A 19,617-nucleotide genomic window follows, 5' to 3' on the forward strand; every position below is an offset into this window, starting at 1 on the left:
AGTCCTGGTTTTAGTCCTGGTTTAGTCCAGGTTTAGTCCAGGTTTAGGGTTTAGTCCTGGTTTAGTCCTGGTTTAGTCCTGTTTAGTCCAGTCCAGGTGGTTTAGTCCAGTTCCTGGTTTAGTCCTGGTTTAGTTTTTAGTGGTTTAGCAGTTCTCTGCAGACAGACCTGATCTGAATGACAAGCAGCTCCTGCACCAGAACCAGCCCCCCCTCCCTCCTCCCCCTCCATCCCTCCTCCATCCTTCCATCCTTCTCTCCTCTCACCCTCTTCCTCTCCTCCTCTTCCTTTTATCCCTCCTTAACCCGTCTCCTCTCTCCTTTCTCTCTCTCTCTCCAGAACAGAGAGAACAGGAACGAGGAGACGACTTAGGAATGATCACACCAGAGGAGAGAGGGAAGGAGCTAGGAGGAAGGAGGTAGGAGGTAGGAGCTAGGAGTTAGGAGGAAGGAGTAGGAGGAGGAGGAGGAGGAGGAAGGAAGGAGGAGGAAGGAGGTAAGGAGGAAGGAGGAGGAGGAAGGAAGGAGCTAGGAGGAAGGAGGTAGGAGGAAGGAGGTAGGAGGTAGGAGGAGTTTGGAGGAAGGAGGTAGAGAGGAAGGAGGTAGGAGGAAGGAGGTAGGAGCTAGGAGTTAGGAGGAAGGAAAAAGGAGATAGGAGGAAGGCAGAAGGAGGAAGGAGGTAAAAGCTAGGAGCTAGGAAAAGGAGATAGGAGAAGGAGGTAGGAGAAAGGAGGTAGGTGGAAGGAGCTAGGAGTTAGGAGGTAGGAGGTAGGAGGAAGGAAAAAGGAGCTAGGAGGTAGGAGATAGGAGGAAGGAGTTAGGAGGAAGGAGGTAGGAGCTAGGAGTTAGGAGGTAGGAGGAAGGAGTTAGGAGAGAGGAGGGAGGAGGTAGGAGAAAGGAGGTAGGAGGAAGGAGCTAGGAGTTAGGAGGTAGTAGGAAGGAGGAAGGAGGAAAGAGCTAGGTGGTAGCAGGAAGGAGCTAGGAGCTAGGAAGAAGGAGGTAGGAGGAAGGAGTTAGGAGAGAGGAGGTAGGAGCTAGGAGGAAGGAGCTAGGATGAAGGAAAAAGGAGCTAGGAGGAAGGAGCTAGGAGAGAGGAGGGAGGAGGTAGGAGAAAGGAGGTAGGTGGAAGGAGCTAGGAGTTAGGAGGTAGGAGGAAGGAGGTAGGAGGAAGGAAAAATGAGCTAGGAGGTAGGAGATAGGAGGAAGGAGGTAGGAGCTAGGAGTTAGGAGGTAGGAGGAAGGAGTTAGGAGAGAGGAGGGAGGAGGTAGGAGAAAGGAGGTAGGAGGAAGGAGCTAGGAGCTAGGAGTTAGGAGGTAGGAGGAAGGAGTTAGGAGAGAGGAGGGAGGAGGTAGGAGAAAGGAGGTAGGTGGAAGGAGCTAGGAGTTAGGAGGTAGGAGGAAGGAGGAAAGAGCTAGGTGGTAGCAGGAAGGAGCTAGGAGCTAGGAAGAAGGAGGTAGGAGGAAGGAGTTAGGAGAGAGGAGGTAGGAGCTAGGAGGAAGGAGCTAGGATGAAGGAAAAAGGAGCTAGGAGGAAGGAGCTAGGAGGTAGGAGCTAGGAGGAAGAAGGTAGGAGGAAGGAGTTAGGAGAGAGGAGGGAGGAGGTAGGAGAAAGGAGGTAGGTGGAAGGAGCTAGGAGTTAGGAGGTAGGAAAAAGGAGCTAGGAGGTAGGAGATAGGAGGAAGGAGTTAGGAGGAAGGAGGTAGGAGCTAGGAGTTAGGAGGAAGGAGGTAGGAGGAAGGAGTTAGGAGAGAGGAGGGAGGAGGTAGGAGAAAGGAGGTAGGAGGAAGGAGTTAGGAGTTAGGAGGAAGGAGGAAAGAGCTAGGTGGTAGCAGGAAGGAGCTAGGAGCTAGGAAGAAGGAGGAAGGAGTTAGGAGAGAGGAGGTAGGAGCTAGGAGGAAGGAGCTAGGATGAAGGAAAAAGGAGCTACGAGGAAGGAGCTAGGAGGAAGGAGCTAGGAGGAAGGAGCTAGGAGGAAGGAGCTAGGAGGAAGGAGATAGGAGGAAGGAGATAGGAGGTAGAAGCTAGGAGGTAGAAGCTAGGAGGAAGGAGCTATGAGGAAGGAGATAGGAGGTAGGAGCTAGGAGGAAGGAGATAGGAGGTAGGAGGAAGGAGCTAGGAGGAAGGAGATAGGAGGAAGGAGCTAGGAGCTAGGAGGAAGGAGCTAGGAGGAAGGAGATAGGAGGTAGAAGCTAGGAGGAAGGAGATAGGAGGTAGGAGCTAGGAGGAAGGAGCTAGGAGGAAGGAGCTAGGAGGTAGGAGAGGAGAACAAAAGAAGCAGTGAAAAGAGCCAAGGGGGGTAAAGAGGGATGAACTCTGAAACAGTGAGTGAAGGAAGAGAGGAAGAGGAGGAAGAGAGGAAGAGAGGAAGAGAGGAAGAGAGGAAGAGAGGGAGAGAGGAAGAGAGGAGAGAAGGAGAGAGGAAGAGAGGAAGAGAGGAAGAGAGGAAGAGAGGGAGAGAAGGAGAGAGGAAGAGAGGAAGAGAAGGAGAGAGGAAGAGAGGAGAGAGGAGAGAGTGAGAGAGGGAGAGGAGGAGAGAGAGAGAGAGAGAGAGAGAGGAAGAGAGAGGGAGAGAGGAGAGAGAGAGAGGAGAGAGGAGAGAGAAGAGAGGAGAGAGGAAGAGAGGAAGAGGAGGAGAGAGAAGGAGAGAGGGAGAGAGAGAGAAGAGAGGAGAGAGAGGAGAGAGGAGAGAGGAGAGAGAAGGAGAGAGGAAGAGAGGGAGAGAGGAGAGAGGAAGAGAGGGAGAGAAGGAGAGAGGAGAGAGAAGGGAGAGAAGAGAGAGGAAGAGAAGAGAGAAGGAGAGAGGAGAGAGAGGGAGAGAAGAGAGAGAGAGAAGAGAGAGGAAGAGAGGGAGAGAAGAGAGAGAGAGAGAGGAGAGAGGAGAGAGAAGAGAGAGAGGAGGAGAGAGAGAGAGAGAGGAGGAAGAGAGAAAGAGAGAGAGAGAGAGAGGAGAGAGGAGGAGAGAGGAGAGGAGAGAGAGAGAGAGGAGAGAGAGGAGAGAGAAGAGAGGAGAGAGGAGAGAGGAGGAGAGAGAGAGAGAGAGAGGAAGAGGAGGAGAGAGGAGAGAGGAGAGAGAGAGAGAGAGAGGAGGAAGAGAGGAAGAGAGGGAAGAAGGAGAGAGGAGAGGGAGGAGAAGAGGAGAGAGAAAAGAGAGGAGAGGGTGAGAGAAGGAGAGAGGAAAGGGAGAGAAGGAAAGAGAGAGAGAGAGGAGAGAGGAGAGAGGAGGGAAGAGAGGAAGAGAGGGAAGAGGAGAGAGGAAAGAGAGGAGAGAGGAGAGAGAGGAGAGAAGGAAGGGAGAGAAGGAGAGAGAGAGAGAGAGGAGAGGAGGAGAGAGGAAGAGAGGAGAGAGGAGAGAGAGGAGAGATCGGAGAGAGGAGAGGAAGAGAGGGAGAGAGGAAGAGAGGAAGAGAGGAAGAGGAGGAAGAGAGGAAGAGAGAGAGAGAGAGAGAGAGAGAGGAAGAGAGAGAAGAGGAGAGAGAGGAGAGAGGAAGAGAAAGAGAGGAGAGGTAGGAGAGAGGAGAGAGAGAGAGAGAGGAGAGAGGGAGAGAAGGAGAGAGGAGAGAGGAAGAGAGGAGAGAAGGGAGAGAGGAAGAGAGGAGAGAAGAGAGGGGAGAGAGGAGAGAGAGAGAGAGGAAGAGAGGGAGAGAAGAGAGAGAGAAGAGGAGGAAGAGAGGAGAGAGAGGAGAGAGAAGAGGAAGAGAGGAAGAGAAGAGAGGGAGAGAGAGAAGAGAGGAAGAGAGGGAGAGGAGGAAGAGAGGGAGAGAGGGAGAGAGGGAGAGAGGAAGAGGAGGAAGAGAGGAAGAGAGGGAGAGAGGGAGAGAGGAAGAGAGGAAGAGAGGAAGAGGAGGGAGAGAGAGGGAGAGAGGAAGAGAGAGAGGAAGAGAGAGGAAGAGGAGGGAGAGGAGGGAGAAGAGAAAAGGAGAAAAGAGGAGAGGAGAGAAGAAGAGAAGTGGAGAGAAAAGAAAAGAAAAGAAGAGAAAAGGAGAAAAGAGGAGAGAAGAGGAGAAGTGGAAATTATGGGATGTCCTGTTTGTGTTTTTCCCGGAGCGTCTCCCAGCAACAGGCCACAGTCACATGACCCCGCCCACCGTCACGTGACCCCGCCCCCAAAAATCATGTGACCCGAGAGTCACTGCAGAAGAACGACAGAGACACAAACACACACAGACCTGATCCAGACCTGGTCCAGACCTGGTCCAGACCTGGTCCAGACCTGGTTTAGTCCTGGTTCTGGTTTAGTCCTGGTTTAGACCTGGTTCAGTCCTGGTTTAGTCCTGGTTCAGTCCTGGTTCAGTCCTGGTTTAGTCCTGGTTTAGACCTGGTTTAGACCTGGTTTAGTCCTGGTTCAGTCCTGGTTCTGGTTCAGTCCTGGTTTAGTCCTGGTTTAGTCCTGGTTCAGTCCTGGTTTAGTCCTGGTTCAGTCCTGGTTTAGTCCTGGTTTAGTCCTGGTTCAGTCCTGGTTTCAGTCCTGGTTCAGTCCTGGTTTAGACCTGGTTCAGTCCTGGTTTAGTCCTGGTTTAGACCTGGTTAGTCCTGGTTTAGTCTGGTTCAGTCCTGGTTCAGGTTCAGTCCTGGTTTAGTCCTGGTTCAGTCCTGGTTTAGTCCTGGTTCAGTCCTGGTTTAGTCCTGGTTTAGTCCTGGTTCAGTCCTGGTTCAGTCCTGGTTCAGTCCTGGTTTAGACCTGGTTCTAGTCCTGGTTCAGTCTGGTTTAGTCCTGGTTTAGACCTGGTTTAGACCTGGTTTAGTCTGGTTCAGTCCTGGTTCAGTCCTGGTTCAGTCCTGGTTTAGACCTGGTTCAGTCCTGGTTCAGTCCTGGTTTAGTGGTTTAGACCTGGTTTAGTCCTGGTTTAGACCTGGTTCAGTAAGTCCTGGTTTAGTTGGTTAGTCCTGGTTTAAAAGTTTAAAAACAGTAAAAGTTGTTTTTGATCCAAGTGAATATGATCCAAAAAACAGAAAAGACCAAAGAAAAACACAAGAGAGAAAAAGAAGAAGAAGAAGAAGAAGAAGAAGAGGGGGGTCAGGGGGCGGAGGGGGCGGAGTCAGCGGGGGGCGGGGTCACATCTGGTCTCGTTAGCGCGGCGAGTTAACGAGCTCCACAGGGCGAAGGGGGCGGAGCTTTGAACAGGTCAAACTATGAATCATTTAGAGGCACCGGCAGAGTGGTGAACCTGCCCCTGTCACTGCCCCTGTCACTGCCCCTGTCACTCCCCCTGTCACTGCTGCCCCTGTCACTGCCCCTGTCACTGCTCCTGCCCCTGTCACTGCCCCTGTCACTGCCCCTCCTGCACCCTGTCACTGCCACTGCCCCTGTCACTGCCCTGTCACTGCCCCTGTCACTGCCCTGTCACTGCCCCTGTCACTGCCCCTGTCACTGTGGTGGTGAAACTCGACCCTCACTTTACATATGTAAAATACAACTGCTCACAAGAAACCTGGTTTAGTCCTGGTTTAGTCCTGGTTTAGTCCTGGTTTAGTCTTGGTTTAGTCCTGGTTTAGTCCTGGTTTAGACCTGGTTTAGTGCTGGTTTAGTCCTGGTTTAGACCTGGTTTAGTCCTGGTTTAGTCCTGGTTTAGTCCTGGTTTAGTCCTTTAGACTGGTTTAGTCCTGGTTTAGTCCTGGTTTAGACCTGGTTTAGTCCTGGTTTAGTCCTGGTTTAGTCCTGGTTTAGACCTGGTTTAGTCCTGGTTTTTTGTCTGGTCTGAATGGGGGTTTAATCCGGGGCCTCTGTACAGACCAGAGGAATCCCAGGAATCCCCCACAGTGATTTTAGGACCAGGATCCAGACCAGATCTGCTCCTGGCGCACAGGGACTGAGTCTGGACTCTGACCCTCTGACCTCTGACCCCCTCTAGTCAGAAGACCCTGTAGTCAGAAGACCCTCTAGTCAGAAGGTCCTCTAGTCAGAAGGTCCTCTAGTCAGAAGGTCCTCTAGTCAGAAGGCCTCTAGTCAGAAGGCCCTCTAGTCAGAAGGCCCTCTAGTCAGAAGGCCCTCTAGTCAGAAGGTCCTCTAGTCAGAAGGCCCTCTAGTCAGAAGGCCCTCCTTCTAGTCAGAAGGTCCTCTAGTCAGAAGGTCCTCTAGTCAAGAAGTCAGAAGGCCTCTAGTCAGAAGGTCTAGTCTCTAGTCAGAAAATCCATGTTCAGGTCATGTTACAAACTGTTACAAATGAAATTGTATTTCAAGTTTTAAATATTTTAAAAAGTAAATATTAAAAGTCATAAATATATTAAACCCTTAAAATACAGCAAAAATGTTTGAGGAAATAATGATTTGGGTGGAAATGTCGTCTTAAGTGGAACAGGGTTAATAATTGTCTGATTTTCAGGCAACAACTTGCAAAATGTTCAGTAATTCGAGCTCTACAACCTTCATTTCAAGTTTATTTTAAATCTTTTTCTTTTAATAAAGCATTGGTGGGTTTGTAAAACAACAAATTAATACAGTCTAAACCAGGACTGAGTGTCTGGACTCGGTCTGTGTCTCTCTCCCGACATTAGTCCTGGTTTATTTATTTTATGTTGAACTACAGACAAACATGCACCTTTTTTTTCTCCTCTGCACACGCAGATTTCTTGAAAGTTTGGTTTTGAGTCGCTGTCAAACTCCCACGAGTCTGAACACGACGAGAAGAGAAAAAAAGTGAGAGAAAAAGAAAACACGACTCCCGACCGACTCATCACGACTAGAGAGTCAAGAAACTAAACTACCACAGTTAGTCTTTAGTCGTAAACGCTGCACCGCCGCGGTCATTAACGACATGTGTAAATGTGGATCATTCACACTTCTGTTCACAGTTCATTTACATCAGTGCAGCTGCAGAAACAAATATACAAACAATATAATCACAGATCATCAATAAACAATAAACAAATAAACAAAACCAGTTTCAAAGTCGACACATTTCAACACTCAGACTCACACAGGCTCCTCCCACATCACACAGGCTCCTCCCACATCACACAGGCTCCTCCCACATCACACAGGCTCCTCCCACATCACGGCTCCCACATCACACAGGCTCCTCCCACATCACACAGGCTCCTCCCACATCACAAGTCTGAACTAATAAATGTCCTTTTAATCCAGACTCAAACCGACTGTAAAAAGAAAATAATCTCAGAGTTTGGATCTGTGTGTGTGAGTGTGAACAAACACACACACACACACACACACACTATACACACACACTACACACACACACACACTATACACACATGCATGCACACACACACACACACACATATACACACACATACACACACACACACACACACACACACAGACACACACACACTATACACACACACACACACACACACACACACACACACACACACATACACACACACACACACACACACACACACACTATACACACACACACACACACACACACACACACACACTATACACACACACACACACACACTATACACACACACACACACACACACTATACACACATATACACACACACACACACTATACACACACACACACACACACACACACACACATACACACACACACACACACACACACACACACACACACACACACACACACACTATACACACACACACACACACACACACACATATACACACATGCACACACACACACACATGCACACACACACACACACACACACCACTATACACACACACACACACACACACACTATATACACACACACACACACACACACACATGCACACACACACACACACACACACACACACACACACACATGTTTCTGTAGATAAATCCTGATGCAGAGTCACATATTTGAACATTTATCTGTGTGTAAATTGGATTAAATGAACAGAATGTCGAGAGTCGAAGATTTATAACGACGTATCACATGACCACGGGAAATATCGGCCCATATCAGCAAACATATCGGCCGATAGCTGATATGACTACAGATACCCATATCGGCCGATAATATCGGCAACCGATATATCGGTCGGGCTCTAATTAGAACACGATGCCTCGCCGTCGCCCTTCGCCTGAGCACAGCGAGCGGAACATGGATCTACAGGACTGAAGCGTCGGTCCACGGGAAAAACGACTCGACTGAACTCTGCTCCCGGTCCGACCCCGCCCTCCTCTTCCTCTTCTTCCTCCTCTTTCTTCTTCCTCTTCCTCGTTTAATCTCTGGTCTAATTACGTCTAAACGAGGAGCGTGTCAAAGGTCAGAGGTCACAGATGAAGGTTTAATCAAACTGGGACTACTTCCTCCGGCGGATTAACACCACACACACACACACACACACACACACACACACACACACACACACACGCGAGCCGCACACTGACGGTTCGATCCCCGGGTCGCCCAGGTCCTTCTGCCCGAGTCTGAGCAGGTCTAACCCCCCAAAAAAACTCAAAAACACACACCAGAACTCAGACCATGGCCAGGACCAGAGGACCAAAGGACCAAAGGACCAAAGGACCAAAGGACCAAAGGACCAAGATCCTGGAACTGGTTCTGGTCCCCGTGAACCCACAGCTCCTGAAGAACAAGAACCACAGAAACAACCAGAACTAAACCAGATCTAAACCAGGACTAAACCAGGTCTAAACCAGGACTAAACCAGGTCTAAACCAGATCTAAACCAGGACTAGATCAGGTCTGGATGTGGAGATGATGTTGCGTGGGAGACTGAGGTTTCTATAGGATTTATATAAGAAGGATTAGATAACACAGAGAGAGAGAGAGAGAGAGAGAGAAAAGAGGGAGGGAGGGAGAAGACGGGGGGGAGGAGAAAAGAAGAGAGGGAGCGAAGGAGGAGAGGAAGAGGAAAGAAAGAGGACAGCAGTGAGAGAAAGAGAAGAGGAGAGCGAGGGAGGAGAGAGAGAGGAGAGAGGAGGAGGGCGAGACGGGGAGCGAGAGAGAAGGAGGAGAGAGGGAGAGAAAAAGGAGAAGAGGAGGAGAAAAGAGGAGAGGGAGGAGTGAGAAAGAGAGAAGAGAGAGGGAGAGAGAGGGAGGAAGGAGGGGAGAAGAAAAGAAGAGATGGAAAGAAGGAGGAGAGGAGGAGAGAGGGAGGAGAGAGAGAGCAGATGTTAAACTTCATCGGGAAAGTGTCGCATCCACCTCGTGATGTCATCAAGTGGAGATACAGGAAATGCTCCGGGAATTCATGACATCACAAGGTGGAACGGAGCGTCTGGTCTCCGGTCCGGTCTCTGGTCTCTGGTCTGGTCTCTGGTCTGGTCTCTGGTCTGGTCCTGGTCTGGTCTCTGGTCTCTGGTCTGGTCCTGGTCTGGTCTCTGGTCTCTGGTCTGGTCTCTGGTCTCTGGTCTCTGGTCTCTGGTCTCTGGTCTCTGGTCTGGTCTCTGGTCTCTGGTCTCTGGTCTCTGGTCTCTGGTCTCTGGTCTCTGGTCTCTGGTCTGGTCTCTGGTCTCTGGTCTCTGGTCTCTGGTCTCTCTGGTCTCTGGTCTCTGGTCTCTGGTCTCTGGTCTGGTCTGGTCTGGTCTGGTCTGGTCTCTGGTCTCTGGTCTCTGGTCTCTGGTCTCTGGTCTCTGGTCTCTGGTCTGGTCTCTGGTCTCTGGTCTCTCTGGTCTCTGGTCTCTGGTCTGGTCTGGTCTGGTCTCTGGTCTGGTCTGGTCTCTGGTCTCTGGTCTGGTCTGGTCTCTGGTCTCTGGTCTCTGGTCTCTGGTCTGGTCTGGTCTCTGGTCTCTGGTCTCTGGTCTGGTCTGGTCTCTGGTCTGGTCTCTGGTCTGGTCTGGTCTCTGGTCTGGTCTGGTCTCTGGTCTGGTCTCTGGTCTGGTCTGGTCTGGTCTCTGGTCTGGTCTCTGGTCTGGTCTCTGGTCTGGTCTCTGGTCTCTGGTCTCTGGTCTCTGGTCTCTGGTCTCTGGTCCGGTCTCTGGTCTTCTGGTCTTTTATCAAAGTTCTGATAAAAGGACTTATCAGACCCTCTGAGTCCAGACCGGCTCTGAACCAGGACTTCGCCCATATTTGGACCTCCTGTTTGTTTAGACAGAGACCGAGATCTGGATCCGGTCTGCACCAGAACCAGGATCAGACCAGGTTTAGTCCAGGTTTAGACCAAGTTTTAGACCAGGTTTAGTCCAGGTTTAGACTAGATTTAGACCAGGTTTAGTCCTGGCCAAGTCCTGGTCTAGTCCCGGCTCAGTTCTTGTTTATTGTCACACATTTTTCCATCGAGTCACAAGACGCATCATCTGACTCTGACAGAACTAAACCAGGACTAAACCAGGACTAAACCAGGTCCTGGTTAAACCAGTCCTGGTTTAGACCTGGTTTAGACCTGGTTTAGACCTGGTTTAGACCTGGTTTAGTCCTGGTTTAGTCCTGGTTTAGACCTGGTTTAGTCCTGGTTCAGACCTGGTTTAGTCCTGGTTTAGACCTGGTTTAGTCCTGGTTTAGACCTGGTTTAGACCTGGTTTAGTCCTGGTTTAGTCCTGGTTTAGTCCTGGTTTAGACCTGGTTTAGTCCTGGTTTAGTCCTGGTTCAGACCTGGTTTAGACCTGGTTTAGTCCTGGTTTAGACCTGGTTTAGACCTGGTTTAGTCCTGGTTTAGTCCTGGTTTAGACCTGGTTTAGTCCTGTTTTAGTCACATGACAGAATGTTCCAGAAACAAAAGCTTTAACACAAACTCAAAAACGTTCGCAAACAACACGAAAAATACACAAAAAATACACAAAATACAAAATACACAAAATACACAGAATTCAACATGTGTGTGTAAAAAGTCACTTTAAAAACACGAAGGTAAAAAAGTAAAATATTCACGACAAAACAAACACGATTTATGTCAGAGATTTAACGTTTTCAAGAGCGCGAGAAAAAACAACAAATATCTCCAAAACTAAACCAGGACTAAACCAGGACTAAACCAGGTCTAAACCAGGACTAAACCAGGTCTAAACCAGGTCTAAACCAGGTCTAAATATCTGAGGAACATTCTAGAGAACAGCTCTGAGTTAAACATTGAAAACACGATGTCGACATCGTCATTGTCCACAGTTCTCGTCGAGTTTTAACTTTTCAAAGTGATGTTTTTGATCCTCGACATTCACGGACTTAAGAGTAAAACCATCAAATTCACGTCAAAACTATTAAACAAAAAACCCGCTTCAAAATAAGACGAGTTTTGTCACGACAAACAAACGCAACGCAAACGAGCGCCTCAAAAACAACGACAAAAACGACACTTTCTCTTGTTTCACGTCACATTTCAGACTCTGAAAACTCGAGACGCGACGACAAACAGCGACAGAAAAACAAAACCGCGAGACAAATGTGGAAAAGTCAAACGGAGCCTGGAAGAACCACAGACTGAACAAAAATATTGATTATATTTTATTTTGACGTATATTTTATTATGTTATATTTTATTTTATGTTATTATGTTATATTTTATTTTATGTTATTATGTAATATTTATTTTATTATGTTATATTTTATTTATAATTTATTTTTATTTTATTATGTTTATATTTTATTATGTTATATTTTATTTTTATTTTATTATATTATATTTTATTTTATTTTATTTCATCATATCGGGCCCTTGGGAAGAGCGGGAAAAAAAACGCACAGTCACAAACAGAACCGTTAACATCAGGTCTAAACCAGGACTAAACCAGGACTAAACAGGACTAAACCAGGTCTAAACCAGGACTAAACCAGGTCTAAACCAGGACTAAACCAGGTCTAAACCAGGACTAAACCAGGTCTAAACCAGGACTAAACCAGGACTAAACCAGGACTAAACCAGGACTAAAAAGTATGACATTTATCTTGATGTTCACTTAAAAGTTACAGAGGCTAAACTCAAACTTAAACGACGGTCGCCACGGTGATTCCCGCCTTTACACCCTGTTACCGGGCAGAACTGAACCAGGACTCGACCAGGTCTAAACCAGGTCTAAACCAGGTCTAAACCAGGACTAAACCAGGACTAAACCAGGACTAAACCAGGTCTAAACCAGGTCTAAACCAGGACTAAACCAGGACTAAATCAGGACTAAACCAGGTCAGACTGTGACGTGTGGAACATGAGTTTGTTTTGGTGGAAAGAGGAAGTGAGAGATTGAAACAGTTTTAAAAAAGAGTCCGAAATGAAGAAACCACAACATGTGACACTGTTAACAAGACCTGGTTTAGACCAGGTTTAGACCTGGTTTAGACCTGGGTTTAGACCGGGTTTAGACCTGGTTTAGACCTGGTTTAGACCTGGTTTAGACCTGGTTTAGACCTGGTTTAGACCTGGTTTAGACCTGGTTTAGACCGGGTTTAGACCTGGTTTAGTCCTGGTTTAGAGCCTGGTTTAGTCCTGGTTTAGACCTGGTTTAGTCCTGGTTTAGTCCTGGTTTAGACCTGGTTTAGTCCTGGTTTAGACCTGGTTTAGACCTGGTTTAGTCCTGGTTTAGACCTGGTTTAGACCTGGTTTAGACCCTGGTTTAGACCTGGTTTAGACCCGGTTTAGACCTGGTTTAGACCTGGTTTAGTCCTGGTTTAGACCGGGTTTAGTCCTGGTTTAGACCGGGTTTAGACCTGGTTTAGACCTGGTTTAGTCCTGGTTTAGAGCTGGTTTAGTCCTGGTTTAGACCTGGTTTAGTCCTGGTTTAGTCCTGGCTTAGTCCTGGTTTAGACCTGGTTTAGACCTGGTTTAGACCCGGTTTAGTCCTGGTTTAGTCCTGGTTTAGACCTGGTTTAGTCCTGGTTTAGACCTGGTTTAGACCCGGTTTAGTCCTGGTTTAGTCCTGGTTTAGACCTGGTTTTAGACCTGGTTTAGACCCGGTTTAGACCTGGTTTAGACCTGGTTTAGTTCTGGTTTAGACCTGGTTTAGTTCTGGTTTAGTCCTGGTTTAGACCTGGTTTAGTCCTGGTTTAGACCTGGTTTAGACCTGGTTTAGTCCTGGTTTAGACTGGTTTAGACTGGTTTAGTCCTGGTTTAGTCCTGGTTTAGTCCTGGTTTAGACCTGGTTTAGACCTGGTTTAGTCCTGGTTTAGTTTAATCTGTTTGGTTTGAATGATGTTGCTCCTTTGGGGACCATTACTTGATCGAAACCGAATCAATAAAAACCCTCAAAGACCAAAGACCAGGACCAGGACCAGGACCAGAGCAGAGTCCAGAGTCCAGAGTCCAGAGTCCAGAGTCCAGAGTCCAGAGTCCAGAGTCCGGTCTGAGCTCAGGTCTTTGTCTTTCAGGTGCATGATTCCACCTTTAGGAATGTGACAATACCGCCTTAAAACTGCTCCACCCAGATGCCCTCCCAGACTCACACAAACACTGACAGGCCTGTTTAGACCTGGTTTAGTTCTGGTTTAGTCCTGGTTTAGTTCTGGTTTAGACCTGGTTTAGTCCTGGTTTAGACCTGGTTTAGACCTGGTTTAGTCCTGGTTTAGTCCTGGTTTAGACCTGGTTTAGTCCTGGTTTAGACCTGGTTTGGTTCTGGTTTAGTCCTGGTTTAGTCCTGGTTTAGTTCGGGTTTAGACCTAATTTAGTCCTGGTTTAGTCCTGGTTTAGTTCTGGTTTAGTCCTAGTTTAGTTCTGGTTTAGACCTGGTTTAGTCCTGGTTTAGTCCTGGTTTAGACCTGGTTTAGTCCTGGTTTAGTCCTGGTTTAGACCTGGTTTAGACCTGGTTTAGTCCTGGTTTAGTCCTGGTTTAGTCCTGGTTTAGTCCTGGTTTAGACCTGGTTCAGTTCTGGTTTAGTCCTGGTTTAATCCTGGTTCAGTTCTGGTTTAGTCCTGGTTTAGTCCTGGTTCAGTCCTGGTTTAGACCTGGTTCAGTCCTGGTTTAGTCCTGGTTCAGTCCTGGTTCAGTCCTGGTTTAGTCCTGGTTTAGTCCTGGTTCAGTCCTGGTTTAGTCCTGGTTTAGTCCTGGTTTAGTCCTGGTTTAGTCCTGGTTTAGTCCTGGTTTAGTCCTGGTTCAGTCCTGGTTTAGACCTGGTTCAGTCCTGGTTTAGTCCTGGTTCAGTTCTTCCCTGGTGGTTCAGTGGATTTTCCTCCCTCTTCCTGTCCCCTCCCTCTCTTCTTCCTCTCCTCTCCTCCTTCTTCTCCTCCTCTCCTCCTCTTCTCCTCTCTCCTCTCTCCTCTCCTCTTCCTCTCTCTCTCCTCTCCTCCTCCTCTCTCTCCTCCTCCTCCTCCTCCTCTCTCCTCCTCTCTCCTCCTCTCCTCCTCCTCTCTTCTCTCCTCCTCTCTCTCCTCCTCCTCCTCCTCTTCTCCTCCTCCTCCTCTCCTCCTCTCTCTCTCCTCCTCCTCCTCCTCCTCCTCTCTCCTCTCCTCCTCTCCTCTCTCTCTCTCCTCCCTCTCCTCCTCCTCCTCTCTCCTCCTCCTCCTCTCCTCCTCCTCTCTCCTCCTCCTCTCTCCTCCTCCTCCTCCTCCTCCTCTCTCCTCTCTCCTCCTCTCCTCCTCCTCCTCTTCTCCTCTTTCTCCTCCTCCTCCTCCTCCTCCTCCTCCTCCTCCTCCTCCTCCTCCTCTCCTCCTCTCTCCTCTCCTCCTCCTCCTCTCCTCTCTCTCCTCTCCTCCTCCTCTCTCTCCTCCTCTCTCCTCCTCTTTCTTTCTCTCTGTCGTGTTGTCGTCATAAACTTGCTCAGATAAATATAATCCTTCATTAATTATTCAAGCAGCTCATCCTCTTTTCATCAAATCCTCCTCAGGGTCTGAACCGGGTCTGAACCGGGCCTGAACCGGGCCTGAACCGGGCCTGAACCGGGTCTGAACCGGGCCTAAACCGGGCCTGAACCGGGCCTGAACCGGGTCTGAACCGGGTCTGAACCGGGCCTGAACCGGGTCTGAACCGGGTCCGAAACCGGGTTCTGGTCTTGGTCCGGTGTCACAGATCTGCTCTGAGCCTCAGTGATCCCGGTTCATCCGCGGACACCGGCACGTCCAGAACTCTACAGGCCCCGGGACCCAGACCGGGACCAGGACCCAGACCGGGACCCAGACCGGGACCAGGACCAGGACTGGGACCGGGACCAGGACTGGGACCGGGACCAGGACTGGGACCGGGAGCAGGACCGGGATCAGGACCGGGATCAGGACCGGGGCTCTGTGTGAGGGGAGGGAGCAGTTTGTGTTTTGCACTTTTCACCTGAGCCAAACTCATTTGCATTTGTTTATTTATTTAGTGAAAAAATAAAAATTAAAAATGGATTTGACCGATTTTTGTTTTCCACCGTAAACGTAAAAGATCGAGGTTCAGTCGAGGTTCAGTCCTGGTCTAGTCCTGGTCTAGTCCTGGTCTGGTCCTGGTCCGGTTCTCTCTCTGGTGCAGTCCGTTGTAAATTGATGAAGCTCTTGCAGAAACCCTCAGTATGACGTCACCGGGTCTGGAAATCACCGCCTCGCGCCTCCGCCGCTCCTCCGCCGCGCCTCCGCCGCTCCTCCGCCGCTCCTCCGCCGCTCCTTTATCGCGTCTCGGCGCCGCGTCCGTTTTTTTTACGAGCTTTCGGTTCCGCCGCGTTCCGACATTAGTTTTATGAGGAAGATTCGGTGTCACGCGCTGAACTGTTGCTCATCCTCCTCCTCTTCCTCTCCTCCTCTTCCTCTCCTCCTCTTCCTCTCTTCCTCTTCCTCCTCTTCCTCTTCTTCCTCTCCTCCTCTTCCTCTCCTCCTCTCCCTCTTCTCTCTCTCTCCGCGGCGCAGGCGGGAGGAGGAGGAGGAGGTGCGGATGCGGTTCGTTTGCCCTCGTTTGGAGGTCATGCACGCGCCGCGGCTCGTGCACGCGCAGAGGAGATGCGGGATCCCCCCCCTACACACACACACACACACACACACACACACACACACACACACACACACACACACACACACACACACACACCACCCTCCCTCCCCCTCCGTCCCATAACACGCGGGACACACCCAGCCCACAGGCGCAGGGGTGACGCCATGACGCAGCCCATTCACACCAGATTCCCCCGGACAAACGGCGCATTCACGGCCCGATCTGTCACCCGTCCGCCCGCGCGCGTCCCGTCCACGTGAAAATTCCACAGTGTAGCCGACACGCGCGCGCCGTGCGGATCGGCTGAGCTCACACAAATGACAATGCAACAGGGGCGGAGGAGGAGGAGGAGGAGGAGGCACCCGCGGAGCCCGTTCAGCGAGTAGCGCAAGCATTACTCAAACTGTCACCGCCGCCTCGCCGTAAACCCCAGACACGTCCAAATACCACCTGAAGAAACGGAAAAGCCCCGCATCGATTCGGCTCTGCCCCCGGGAGCAGATGTGACGGAACACGGCACGAGGACAAAGTTTAGAAACCCGGAGGTGTCAGTGTGATGAGCGCGAGCCTCAGTGCTGTGCACGGACACACGGTCTGTGATTTGTATTAGGAGCCCGGTGAGGTTCAATAAGTCACGTGTAAACAGCGCAGACACACACGGCGACACCAGCGCCGCCGGACTCAGGCGACACTCCGTTTACAAAACGCCGCAGTCCTAATTCACACCGACAGAGCTCGTTCATCCCGGCGCGGGCCCGTGTCAAACCTCCCCCTTAAATCAAAGCCCTGACACTGTTGCGTTCGGCTCCACGTCCCGCGGTGTCCCGCGCGCCGTGGCCGTGGGAGCTCGCTGTTCCACGGTGTAGAGGAAAGTTCATGTTCACACTAAACGAGCTTTAGAGCAGCTGGAACTTTACACACGGACTCAAGTGTCCCTCAAGTGTCCCTCAAGTGTCCCTCAAGTGTCCCGTGAACAGCACAGGCCCGAGGAAACCCCCCAGGACCCACACAGACCCACACAGACCCACACAGACCCACGCAGACTCACGCAGACCCACACAGACTCACGCAGACTCACGCAGACTCACGCAGCGGGGAAATCAATGTTTCTCAATGAGCCGAGGCCCGGGAGCCGGAGCCGGAGCCGACACCGGCACACGCACGCGCACACGCACAGATACTGGGTTCACACCTGTGGGTGCACACGCACGCGCCCGGGCGCTGTGCTCGTGCGCGTGAAGGTGAAGGAACAGCACCGAAAAACCCGGATGCTCCTTTAAAACGCGTAAAAAGCGCAGTGTAGGAGCGGGTTTACGTAAGGGCAAAGAGCCTGGTCCAGACCCGATCCAGACCTGATCCAGACCTGATCCGGACCCGGCTGAGTCCTGCTTTAGACCTGGTTCAGATCGGGTTTAGTTTTAGTTCAACTTGACTTCAGTTCATTGTTGGAGCAACAGTTTTCTCAGCGCGAGTCCCGCGTTTCCGCGAGCGGAGACTCGAGTCCTGCTCTAGTCCTGCTCTAGTCCTGCTCTAGTCCTGCTCTAGTCCTGCTCTAGTCCTGGTTTTGGCTCGAGTCTGTGTGTTCTGGCCGCGGGGCTCCGGGCTTCCCTCGTCCCCAACTCCCTCCCCTCAGTCCCGCTGCGGTTTAGTCCGGACTGAGTCCTGGTTTAGCCCCGACTTGGTCTTGCTCTGGTCCTGGCTGAGTCCTGTACCGTGTGTGCTCCGTGTCTCGTCCTGGTTTAGTCCTGGTTCAGTCTTGGGTTGGTCTTGGGTTGGTCTTGGGTTGGTCTTGGTTTGGTCTGTTTGTGGGGTCTCGTGCGGTGTCGGGGTCTCGTGCGGTGTTGGGGTGAGTGGCGGGAAGCAGCGGTGTGTGCGCGTGCGCGTGGGGTTACCTGCAGTGGACGAAGAATCACGCGCGCGGCTTCACAGCGGTTTGTCCATTTCCAGCGTCGGCACAACGAACGCCCAGCGGCGGCGCGGCGCGGCGGAGCGGAGACGCGGAAGAAGCGGACGGTCTCCTCTCCGCACGGCCCCACGCGGCTCCACGCGGCTCCACGAGGCTCCACGAGGCTCCACGCGGCTCCACGAGGCTCCCGCGGCGGCGTAGTCCTGTCCGGGCCGCGGCGTGTCCGTGGGTGATCGGTACAAACAGTCTGTGTGTCGGCGCGAGGCGTTGAGGCGCGCGCTGCTGCTGCTGCTGTTGCTTCTCGCCGCTGCGCGTGCACGTGGCGTGTGCGTGGGTCCGTGCACGCGCGTGTGGGTGGGACCCGCGCAGACTCGGCCCACGTCCGGGTCCGCGCGACTGCAGCGCGAGGCGGGACTCACGCGCTTAAGGTGGAGCCGAACTCAAAGAGCCGCAACTTTGGAACAAAGTTTAGACCCGGACCAGACCTGGACTAAACCTGGACTAAACCTGGACCCAGACCTGGACTAGACCGGGTCTGGATCCAGGCAGGGCATCCGAGGCAGTGCGCGTGGGCTTTAAGGTGGAACTGTGCTCCTCTGTTCCTCTGTGGACCTCAGGCTCCTCAGACGATTTAAGGTGGAGCCGCGAGATCAGGACAAGTCTGAGTCTGATTGAAAGAGAACTTTATTAGAACAAGAGTGAGGAGGAGTGAGGAGGAGTGAGGAGGTCTGAGGAGGAGTGAGGAGGAGGAGTGAGGAGGAGTGAGGAGGTCTGAGGAGGAGTGTGAGGAGGAGTGAGGAGGAGTGAGGAGGTCTGAGGAGGAGTGAGGAGGTCTGAGGAGGAGTGAGGAGGAGGAGTGAGGAGGTGTGAGGAGGAGTGAGGAGGAGTGAGGAGGTCTGAGGAGGTCTGAGGAGTGAGGAGGAGGAGGAGGAGGTCTGAGGAGGTGTGAGGAGGAGTGAGGAGGAGTGAGGAGGAGTGAGGAGGTGTGAGGAGGAGTGAGGAGGTGTGAGGAGGTGAGTGAGGAGGAGTGAGGAGGTGAGGAGGAGTGAGGAGGAGTGAGGAGGTGTGAGGAGGTGTGAGGAGGAGTGAGGAGGTGTGAGGAGGAGTGAGGAGGTCTGAGGAGGAGTGTGAGGAGGAGTGAGGAGGTCTGAGGAGGAGTGAGGAGGTGAGGAGGAGGAGAGGAGGAGGTGTGAGGAGGAGTGAGGAGGTGTGAGGAGGAGTGAGGAGGTGTGAGGAGGAGTGTGAGGAGAGGAGGTGAGGAGGAGTGAGGAGGAGTGAGGAGGAGGAGGATGAGGAGTGAGGAGGTGAGGAGGAGGAGTGAGGAGGAGGAGTGAGGGAGGAGGAGTGAGGAGGTGTGAGGAGGTGTGAGGAGGTCTGAGGAGGAGTGAGGAGGTGTGAGGAGGTCTGAGGAGGAGTGAGGAGGAGTGAGGAGGTGTGAGGAGGAGTGAGGAGGTCTGAGGAGGAGTGAGGAGGTCTGAGGAGGAGTGAGGAGTGAGGAGGTGTGAGGAGGAGTGAGGAGGTCTGAGGAGGAGTGAGGAGGAGTGAGGAGGTCTGAGGAGGAGGGAGGAGGAGTGAGGAGGAGTGAGGAGGTCTGGTTCTTCAGATCTGGGTCTGGAGGTGTGACACATTTGAATTTCTTTTGATGAAACGAGTTTTTGTCCAACATTTGGTGAGTCCCACGTTTGGTTCAAGAGCCAAAAACCAACCAGCCCACAGTCCAAGAACTGGACCAGGTCTGAACCAGGTCTGAACCAGGACTGGACCAGGACTGGACCAGGACTGGACCAGGACTGGACCAGGACTGGACCAGGACTGGACCAGGACTGGACCAGGACTGGACCAGGACTGAACCAGGACTGAACCAGGACTGAACCAGGTCTGAACCAGATCTGAACCAGGACTGAACCTCCTACATCCTACGTCCTACATCCTACCTCCTACTGCCTATGTCCTACGTCCTGTATCCTACATCCTACCTCCTATTCACCTAAACCTATAAATGTCCTA

At 51.4% G+C, this 19,617-nt stretch overlaps 2 protein-coding genes across 2 annotated transcripts in view; both read right to left on the reverse strand.

Annotated features, from left to right (window-relative positions):
• The window catches only part of LOC129410727 (uncharacterized), an 18,865-nt gene extending 2,995 nt beyond the window's left edge, over positions 1-15,870 (reverse strand). Inside the window, exon 1 of the mRNA XM_055159604.1 lies at positions 15,842-15,870. Coding sequence (XP_055015579.1) covers positions 15,842-15,870 — 29 coding nt within the window. The remainder of the gene's footprint in view (positions 1-15,841) is intronic.
• Positions 1-17,926, reverse strand: part of LOC110161432 (plasma membrane calcium-transporting ATPase 1-like) — a 67,690-nt gene extending 49,764 nt beyond the window's left edge. The window contains exon 1 of the mRNA XM_055159603.1: positions 17,597-17,926. The gene's annotated coding sequence lies outside the window, so the exon portion shown is untranslated. The remainder of the gene's footprint in view (positions 1-17,596) is intronic.
• Between the last annotated feature and the right edge of the window lie 1,691 nt (positions 17,927-19,617).

The sequence above is a fragment of the Boleophthalmus pectinirostris genome, unplaced genomic scaffold, assembly GCF_026225935.1.
Source record: "Boleophthalmus pectinirostris isolate CB_2022bp ecotype Guang Dong unplaced genomic scaffold, ASM2622593v1 HiC_scaffold_23, whole genome shotgun sequence".
Lineage (NCBI taxonomy): Eukaryota > Metazoa > Chordata > Actinopteri > Gobiiformes > Gobiidae > Boleophthalmus > Boleophthalmus pectinirostris.